This window comes from Eptatretus burgeri, chromosome 6 (assembly GCF_056783735.1).
Source record: "Eptatretus burgeri isolate ZD-2024b chromosome 6, Ebu_testis_v1, whole genome shotgun sequence".
In the NCBI taxonomy this organism is placed as follows: Eukaryota; Metazoa; Chordata; class Myxini; order Myxiniformes; family Myxinidae; genus Eptatretus; species Eptatretus burgeri.
Window position 1 is genome coordinate 44357701 of NC_140966.1, and position 11021 is coordinate 44368721.

General features: G+C 40.4%; 2 protein-coding genes across 6 annotated transcripts in view; one reads left to right on the forward strand and one right to left on the reverse strand.

Moving 5' to 3' along the window:
* Positions 1 to 2674: 2674 nt before the first annotated feature.
* Positions 2675 to 3484, reverse strand: LOC147024661 (protein FAM200C-like). The gene has a single exon (XM_085887040.1). The coding sequence runs from the start codon at positions 3482 to 3484 to the stop codon at positions 2675 to 2677; it is 810 nt and encodes a 269-aa protein (XP_085743166.1).
* Positions 3485 to 7059: 3575 nt separating this feature from the next.
* Positions 7060 to 11021, forward strand: part of LOC147024662 (uncharacterized) — a 98482-nt gene continuing 94520 nt past the window's right edge. For all 5 annotated transcript variants that reach the window (XR_015059125.1, XR_015059126.1, XR_015059127.1 and 2 more), the window contains exon 1: positions 7060 to 7279. The gene's annotated coding sequence lies outside the window, so the exon portion shown is untranslated. The remainder of the gene's footprint in view (positions 7280 to 11021) is intronic.

An 11021-nucleotide genomic window follows, 5' to 3' on the forward strand; every position in this document is an offset into this window, starting at 1 on the left:
ACTGCTTGCTATCTCAGAGGATTTTGCTCTCTGGGCAGCAACTTCAACCCAAAAAACAAATTCACATTCTGAGGTTGTTCGCATTTCACCACAAACGATCGTCTTTGGTGATGAAGGGCAACCATGATGATGATTCTTTAAAAGGGTGCACTAATAATGTGTCTCTCTCATTGTACGCTGGTTAAATGTTTTTTATTTTTTATTTATTACTTTGTGCCTTGCTGGGATTATGAGGCTGTCAACTTTTGACAACCCATTGACACATTTTTTGAGCATTTCTTGTTCTTTAATGTCCTTGCCACCCAGAGACTGTTTTTACAACTACACACTACACCATAACGACTTTCAGTGAAAATTGTAACCTTTGTCTTGAACACCCCTCAGGGATCATGATGCCATTTCATCTGTTGACACTCACTGTGCCCTTGAGTACGATCATTAGGTTTAATCATGATCGGCCAAAAGCTTGCAGGTTTTTGTGAGCAAACAACGGCAGACTATTGAATCACATTGTATAGCATATATAATAGATTATTGATTGTTTATTTTCACAAACTTATATTTTCATCCCAAAGGGGAATGATGTTATTTTTCTTGTTTGGTAAAGTGTTTTCTAGAATTGTCTCCTACCTTTTTAGACGAGAAAAATGATACACTTGAGCTATCCTGATTCAGCATTTTCTATTCGAAAATAAAATAATAAACAATATTTAATTTGTACATACATACATGCTTATGCATTCACAAGGAAAGGCAAGATCTGATCACAGAGGAAGTCAAATCGCCCATCATGCATGCATCGCATCCATCACACGTCTCCCCTCCCCAACCCAAACCCAATGGCCCCACTACATGAGTACCACTTACCCTCCAGAACATCAACCTCACTCAGAATCCCAAAAAAAATAATCTAACTCGACATCCAGTCAATAGCAAGACAAAAGGCAAACATTAGGGGGGAGTACAGGGGGTGAAGAGGTGCATCACGTGCAGGATATCATATCAGCAATTGCAACATACAGGGAATGTTGGGTGGAGTGGGGAAGGGGAGTGGAAAAGATACTCAGCTTGAGAATTTCATTTTGGAAAAACTGCTGGCCTCACTGGGCATGGACTGATGATGGCCAAAATTTAATCTTGGAAAACAAGTAATCATGTAACATCGTGGTACGTGGAAGGGGGTGTGGGGGTGGACGTGATATTGAAAGCATTTATGCTGTTTAGCCAGGATAATGTGTTTGGACAGCAGCTTGTAAGAATGTTCAAAATCAGATGTCTATATTTTGTTTCATTGTAGGGTGCAGGTCAAGAAAATGCCAAAGCAGTAAAGAACTTCCTGTTAAATGGTGAGGTGTTTCAAAAAGAGAGAAAAATCGTGATCCTGAAGTCCACTGTGGCTAGAACTTTAGACTAAACCCTTTTTTATACTAAAATGTACATGTTAGATAGAATTTGAGGGTTGAGGCTCATGGAGGTGGTAAATGGATGGTGGCAGGTTTACAAAATGATAGAGAGGAACAGGTGGAGAAAAGATGTGTGCTCACACGCACATATCTGCACATGCACATGGAGGGATACTTTGAGACCTGGGAGGACTCTGTTCCACCTTCTGAAACGTGCATATGGAGAAAACAAACAACGACACACACTCACACACACTCTCTAGAGCAGTGGTTCCCAAACTTTTTTTCCCCCAGTTTTACCCCTATTTAAAGTTTGACAGGTTCGAATTACCCCAACGTAAAATTGTGTATTATACAAAACACAAGTGTGCAATTCGAGTACAATTCAGCACTTACTGTACAGTGCTGTTATAAACTTAGTCTTAGTGAGATGGATGAAGTTGTTTTGTCGACACCATATTTTGGATGTGTGGTTTAGTCTTTGGCAGAACCAGCCTCGTATCTGAGCTTGGAACAAGCCGGTTTCTAGTCTTGGACTTGGCGTGGTACATTGTCGAGAAAACCAAGTTCACACATATAGGTCATTGGAAATGGAAGAAATACATCGATAGCCCGAGTCATTGGAGTTGAGTATCCCATTGCTCCTTGATAAAGCCAGAAAGATGCAATATCCTTGACGGTGTCAATGTGCGTCGGGTCACAGAATCATTTCTCAACTTCAGGAATTCGTCTTTTGCAGGGTCGGTGTCAGAAATGACATCTTCGGCAACAAGAAATGGCTGCTTTATCCATGCGGTGTTCCTCTGTAGAACCTCGCTTTTGGGAAAATATTTTGACATTGACATCTTGAGTTTGAGCAGATGCTCACCAATTTCGATCGTCGGGCACTGACCCTCGCTACTTTGAAGAAATTGGTCGAGCCTGGTCAACACAGCAACGTTGCTGACGTTGACTCACCTGTGCCATCGTTACATTTGTTGACGGAAGGCATTCATCTTATCTCGGACATCGATGATGGAGGATTTTTTTCCTTGAAGAGAGCAATTCAACACATTCATCTCTCGAAAGATGTCTGATAGATAAGCTTGGCGTGCGATGAACTTCTTGTCATGAAAGTCAGTGTTGTCAGGGTGTGCTTTTGCAGCAAGAAAGTCCGCTATTTCTGATCGCAGTTCAAAAACTCGATCCAAAACCTTGCCGCGAGACAGACATCTCACCGCAGTGTGCGAGAACAGTTCCACGTGTTCAGAGCCAAATTCTTCACACAGCACTCAGAACAAATGAGTGTTAAGTGCTCGACCTTTTATAAAATTGACCACTCGTATAACACAGGTCATCACGTCTTTGAACGAGCCAGGAAGAGTTTTGGTCATGAGAGCTTGGTGGTGAATGGTGCAATGCACGCGAGTAAGCGAAGGCGCTTTCTTCTTTGCCAATGCAACAAAACTGGATTTTACTCCGAGCATTGCCGGTGCCCCATCCGTGCAAATAGCTCCCAGCTTTTCCCACTGTATTCCATGCTTTGCAAAGTAGGTTGATACCATATCAATCATGTTTTGTGCCGTGGTTGTTGTTTCAAGCGGAAGGCAGAAGTATTCAGCCTTCAGCTGATCATCAACAATATAGCGAGCAAAGCAGATCAGCTGAGCACAATTGGAAACATCAGTTGACTCATCCAGATGAATGGCAAACTTGTGCGTCGATACTTTGATTTCGGCAACAACTTGCATTTCAACATCCTCCGCCATGTCATCTATCCGGTGCCGAATGGTGTTGATGGAAACAGAAACTCTTGATGGCTTCTCTGTTTTTCTTTCGCCATACATGTTTCGCACAAGAATCTCAGTACCAGGCATGATCAACTCATCCGCTGCAGTATGGGGCTTCTTCTGCATCACTATGAGATATGCAACTTTGTAAGATCCGGGGACGGCATTGGCTTGCGTGACGGCAAAATGTCCCATGGAATCCAACTGCTGAGCTTTGAGAGTGCGTTCCAGTCTCCGAAATTCCTCCAAAGTTGTACTCTCATGCGCATGGTGAATGTTACGAAGATGGTCATGTAGTTTCCCTGGCTTCATGTTCTCATTTGACAAGATCTTTCCACACAACACTCACTCTGGCCGTACACGCTCTTGCTTGTCATTGAAGTCGGTGAAGCCATACTGCAGATGTGTTTCCACATACTTTTGGTCACGTGGTGTGTACTCCATTTTCTTAGACACCATCTTATTGTTGGGGCTGAAGTGTTTGGTGATACCAAGTAGGCCTACTTTTCTGAAAAATAAACATGCAAACAAAAATTATCTGCTTGTCAGCTAAAAAATAAACAAACATTGTCAACAAACATTATTATCAATTCAATTAAGTTTAACTTAGCTCATAACTCATTGTTTTCACCAATATAGTACTGGGTATTATGAAAGTTACAATGCGATCAAGCTTTCGCTACTTCCAATCACAGAGTCACTGCACAACATACACCCATTCACTGTGGCTTCTGGAGTGATACGGACAGTAAACTGACTCAATTTAAATAAATCTGTCACGAGTGGCAACTTGAGGCGAATACGTCACGTGTTGCCAAACTTGGCAAACTTGACGCACCTAAGTCATATGTAGCCTAACTTTAATAGATGCCACACCACCGCAACATCATGCGCAAAACCATTGCCAAGGCGCAATGATTTTCATGAGGGACTGGTTACCCCCCCCACCCCTCCCCCACCATCCCAATAATGTGTGTCTGTTTGAGATGAAAAGAAAGGAACACATCCCGTTTGAGTGAACATGGTTCTGCCGTTATGTTATGTACTGCACAGCTTTAATCAGCATATTGGATCGTTCGCAATCATTGTCATCTTTCAACCCATACATCCAAACATGACGCTCCCCGCCCCCTCAACCCCCACAAATGAAGAATATGCCAAAATGGGCAAAAGTTATTTTTTGCAAAGCTTGATGGAGTTCAAACGTAATGAGTGATGGGGTGATGGAGTTTTTAAAGCACAGTCACAACTTCAAAGTTTAGGGTGTCCTCATTAATCCCCCCCTGCCCCCCCCCCCAGCTTCTGAAGTGAGGAGGTGTTTCCAGTTATCTCAACCACTAAAGGTGGGTGAAGGTTGTGTTTTCACCCCTATCTGTCTGTTGGGTCGCCAAAATAGGTGACCCTCATTATCAGTAATTCTCTCTGTTTGTTTGGATGTTTGTTTGGATGTTTGTTCATTTGTCATCAGCATAATTGGTAGTAAACGTGCGTGGATATTGACCAAACTCGGGTGGTAGGTACATCTTATGACCTCGTGCTTAGAAAATTGTGCTGGTTGCTAGGGACGCTTTGGTTCCCTCGCAACAACCGAAAAACCTTCAAAATCGGTACCGTTCACGCGAAATCAATTCCGAAAGCCATTATCCCACATAAGGTTCTGAAATTTGGCAGGAATGATCTACAGGTGATGCTCTATCAAATATATTCCGGTTTTTGTGATATATGGAATAGTTTACCCACAGCGCCCCCTACAATTAGGGTATGCGCGAAAATTGGCGAAAATTGAAGGCCCCCTAGCGACCAGGTGAGTGCATCGATACGAATTAAACTTTGTAGGTTCATGGTACTCAATGAGTACTACAACTTTGCCTCACGACATATTGACTGATTTCGCTTAGGTCAGGGGTCAATATGTGAGAGCTGGAGGTGGCTTCGCGTCAAATGCTACTCTTCCTAGGGTTATGGTCGGATGGTCATGAAAATTCACACTAATCGTCTGGAATACATTGTGCACAAACAATCAAGCTGGATTTTCGATTTAGATCTTTCTTCACCCACAGCACCCCCTCGAACTTTGGGGATTTCTGATTTCAAACCGCATTTTCGGTACTTTTCATTTAAATAGATACTGAGTAGTTATCGGTATATTGAACAGGTTGAGATTTGACATACATAATCTTAAGGTGATTCCCTATCCGCTATATGACATCCATTTTGCTCTATATCTTATAGTTTCCAAATGGCAACCCTCTCAACTTGGGTGTCCGAGGGCCATTGAGCATTCCTGCTGAAACTTCAAAGTACACTAGCTCCAAGACGATTGAACCGAATCGAATGAAACTTTACATGCTTATAGAGCATATAGTAATGAGTACAACAACTTTGCTCGTTTGCATAATGATCTATTTCGATTAGTTCAGGGGTCAAAGGTCAATAAGTGCATTTTTCGGTCAAAATGTCAATTCAAGTCCTCCTACCGGAAAAACAGCTCAATCGATCCAAACAATTTTTTGCACGTGAATACTCCCCGATGAGTAGTACAAGTTTGCTCATTTGCATGATGACCTATCTCCACTAGGTCAGAAGTCAAAGTGTCGCAATACTAACAGTCCTGCTCGGCGATCCATCGCCGCCTACCGGCTTGTTTGTCTGTCTGTCTGGTTGTTTGTCTGTGAACAGAATATCTTAAAGAGTTGTGTGTGGATTTGGTCGAAATTTGGTGGATAGGTTGGGTGTCTGACAAGGACAAAATGACAAGGACAAGGACAAATAGATTTTGCTGAAGATCCAGATCGAGATACGAGAATTTTTAAAGTGATTCTTCACCATTGAGAGATAGGACCAAAAACTATATGTTTCTCAAAATGGTGTGGATGAGTTATGACAAAACCAGGTGGATGAGTTGGTTAGGTGACATGAACAAGCTGATTCCATTTTGGTTCAGGTTTCGATCCAGATCCAGCCAATCAGTGGGATACAAAATGTAAGTTGTTCAGCTTAATTTACAAACGTGAATCACTTCATCATCGCCGACAGGTCGTTGGTCTCTCGGTCATCTTCTACCTCCTTTCTGATCTTGCACCCTCTGTCCTCTCTGAGCTTTGTTCACCCCCAACCTCCCAGGTATCTGCAGGATGCATGCAGTCTTGCAGAACCAAAATGCAGAACCATTGCTCACCTCCACTCATTTGTTCCTCTTTTTTTTTGAACATCTCCTCTGGGACATGGGAGAAACTTGCACAGAATTGTTCTATGTGGCACAATCTCATGAGCAAAGGAGCCGCCACCTATGAACAAAACAATTACACTGGCCAACAGGAAATGTGAGCTTCGCAAGTCCAGAGCTACAAACATCTCTTCTGCATCCATATTGTATGTGTGTCCAACATGTGGTGGATTCTTTCATCCTCAAATTGGACTGATTAGTCATCTTCGAACACATTGTACCTGCAATTTAATGAATCCGAGTTGATGTCATGGTCATCTTCGAAAAAAAAAAGGATGAACAACAAGAACAAGATGCCCTGTTTATTCGCGCTTAGTTTCAGAACATATTTTCCTGTTTTTAAGTGTATATTTACGATAAGGCGTCAATGTAAAACGTTGCCCGTGAAAGAGACATGCGCTTGTGCTTGCAAGGATAGATAGGTCAAGGCATCTCATCTCGTGCTCTCTTCTGCAAAATCAGCAGAGCCATGCAGTGCAGGGGAGACGTCATGTACCAACTGGAGTTAACCCTTCCCAGCAGCTGCCATTCAGCATGCGAGAGGTGGAGATTTGTGGTATGCCTGAAGCTGAGTATGATGTAATGCCTTGGGACAAACACTTGGTCAAAGGACTCGAGCAGAGATTTGTTGAAGGCAAGAATGCCTGCTCAAAGTGTTGGGTGAAGGCCCCACTCCATTTTTATACAAGCGGACCAAGAAGGATAATGCAGAGCATGTGTGGTTGTTTTTCACCAGTGGTGCATCTCTTGGCTGTGATGCAGTTCGATCCTCCAGGCTGTCTCTTCCAGCTGCTGAGTCCTCTCCCACCGGCATCATGAGCCTGCCTTCGTGTCTCACTTCCCACCTGATGCTGCCACGTCTTTTACTACTGCCCCATTGTGTGAGTGTGGATGAGTATGTCTGGCACCTAGGGGAAGATAATTTATTTGGGTTTTATCAGGTTAATTTTTGTGGTCTCTCTTTGTGTTTTCTTTATTTTCATAAAGTTTTTTTTTTTTTTTTGCTCATAAAGTTTTCTTTATTGTCTGATCTGATGGTTTAATGTAAAAGAAAATGTTAACTCCAGAGGAGAAAGCTCAGTGTGTCGAATGATTCGAAACGAGATCCAATTCGAAAGTTCAGCGTAATTTCCGTGCAAGGTATGGAAGGAATCCGCCATCGCAGACCTGTATCAGAGAGTGGTACAAGTGGTTTAAGGAGACTGGAAGTTGTCAGAAACAGAACAGCACCGGTCGACCAAGCACAAGTGCAGCAGACTTTGAATGAGAGCGTGAATGATTTCAACAAAGTCCCCAAAATCAATTAGCTGCGCATCTAGATAACTTGGACTACCAACCACAACTGTACACAGGATTTTACATGAAAGACTGAAGCTTTATGCCGATAAGATGCAGATTCTGCAGGAACTCAAACCAAACAACAGACCCAAATGCAAGGCGTTAGCCTTGGAAATGCTCAGTCGCATAAGACGATGATGAAGATTACCTGAAAAAGGTCATGTTCACAGACAAAGCTTGCTTTCATGTATCGGAGAAAGTGAACTGGCACAATGTGAGGATCTTCTTCTTCTTCTTTCGGCTGCTCCCGTTAGGGGTCGCCACAGCGGATCATCCGTATGATCCGCATCGTGATTTGGCACATGTTTTACGCCGGATGCCCTTCCTGACGCAACCCTGGTCGCCTCTTACAACACAGGGATAAATGCTCAGTCGCATAAGACGATGATGAAGATTACCTGAAAAAGGTCATGTTCACAGACAAAGCTTGCTTTCATGTATCGGAGAAAGTGAACTGGCACAATGTGAGGATCTGGGGTCTGAAATCCCCCATGTGGTGATTGAACACACTTGTGACAGTCCAAAGGTCAATGTGTGGTGTGGCCTTCTCCATGACCACTTGGTGTATCCCCTTTTTTTGTAGAATACCCTTGTTAATAGAGCGTGGGCCATCTGTTCACCTTATCGACTTGCTGCTGAAATTGAGCACATTAAAACCATTCTCCATCACAATGGTTACCCTGAGTGATTCATCTGTGGGGTCATGCAGTGCAAAACTGCCAATCGTTCTGAGGACACTGTATTTGGACCAGAAAAGTGTCCGGTTTATATTAAGCTGCCGTGGAGAGGTAAAATCTCTCAAAGGTTTGAACAACAGCTGAAACGGTCAGTTTCACAATGTTACAATTCTGTTGCAATGAGAGTGATTTTTTTTCCCACCCAAAAATTGTTCCCCTCAGTCCAGAAAGGTTTGCTCCCTTCCATAAAACTGAACAATGTTATTTACGAATTTCAGTGCCAGTGTGACGCAAGGTACGTAGGTCACACATCACTCAGACTGGAGGATCGGATCAAGCAGCACATTCCATTGGCAATCCGGAATAACTTGGAGACTGGTCATATAAACAACCATCCCTTACATGTAATAACTCAACAAGAATGCCTGCTCAAAGTGATTCTGCCATTGGTCAGCACCTCCTGAACAATCCCGAATGTGCCCAGGACGATCATACTGAACGGTTCCAGACTGTGGCATGTGCACCTACTGAAGCACATGTATGTGTTCTTAAAGCCACATTTATACACACACAAGCTCCTCGGTTTATTATGCCTGATGATGTTGGCTGCGAAGCCGGCAAAATGTTGCTTGAAAACAGGTCTGCTCCAGCTTTGTTGCTCAAATTAGCGGAGCCGATCTGATTTTTTTTACTTTTGGTTGGAAACGCCTTCTGCTTCTTTAAAAATGTGTAATCCCAACTGCTCCAATCATATATATATATATATATATATATATATATATATATATATATATATATATATATATATATATATATATATATATATATATATATATATATATATATTTCTTCTTCTGCTCCTCCTCCTCCTCCTCCTCCTCCTCCTCCTCCTCCTCCCATTAGGGGTCGCCACAGCGGATCATCCGTTATGATCTGCATAATGATTTGGCACAGGTTTTATGCCGGATGCCCTTTCTGACGCAACTCTGGTCACCTCTTATGACACAGGGATAATATATGTGTGTGTATATGTATATATATATATATGTATATATGTATATATATATATATATATATATATATATATATATATATGTATATATATATATATATGTATATATATATATATATATATATATATATATATATATGTATATATATATATATATATATATATATATATATATATATATATATATATATATATATATATATATATATATATATATATATATATATATATATATATATATATATATATATATATATATATATATATATATATATATATATATATATATATATATATATATATATATATATGTATATATATATATATATATATATATATATATATATATATATATATATATATATATATATATGTATATATATATATATATATATGTATATATATATATGTATATATATATGTATATATATATATATATATATATATATATATATATGTATATATATATATATATATATATATATATATATATATATATATATATATATATATATATATATATATATATATATATATATGTATATATATATATATATATATGTATATATATATATATATATATATATATATATATATATATATATATATATATATATATATATATATATATATATATATATATATATATATATATATATATATATATATATATATATATATATATATATATATATATATATATATATATATATATATAGGGAAATAACTGTCTGAGGACCTTAAATGTTTGAATTCATTATTCGGATCCGATTCTGAAAATATGTCGTGTTATGGATTTCAGAATTGGATCCGACGAATGCATCCAAACATTTAGGTCCTCAGACAGTTATTTCCCTCAATGCATGTCCAGGATAGACACATCCCCATGTCTAGTGGGATTCTAACTTAGATTCATTGAGAAGGGTATTGAATAGATTCTCTTTTTTATGGGATGGCCTTTTTATCTTTGGGACAGACACATTCGTGCATGCGAAATAGCCGTTAGCCCAATGGGGGCTCGTCTACCCCCCTTTCCATCAGGACACATTGGCTTGGAGGTGGACGATTTATTTACACCTTGGACTTACAGAGCATTCGATTAAGCACACCGTGGGCTTTTAATGAGCAGTTATTCTGACAGTCAATTACGGCTGTGGATCAATTACCTCACCCACCTTTTTCCATCGACGTTCGACACCCACCACTTTCACCGACGTTGGCCCACACCCACCTTTTTCCATCGACGTTTGACATCCCGTTCAGCAACTCTGTAGATGCGAACTGGCTCTTTTTCGTAACGGGCTGAACATTGAGATGATAATTGACCATTGACGTTTTGTGAGCGCTTCATGTTTTCGATCAGTTGTTCTGGCAAATGGCTGCTTTCTGCCATTCGTCCAGCACCACAAACATGGCAACATAAACCAGGCCTGTGCTGATTTGGGGTTGAATCTCACTTTGGTAAGGAAGGAATGATCGCGAGATTGGCGGTTTTTGTCACGTGCAACGATGTGCCAATAGCCAAGGTGGATTTGGCTGAAGTCTGCCTGAGGCTCCTCCCTCACTGGCCGCGTATAAAAAGGGCAGGGAGACAGT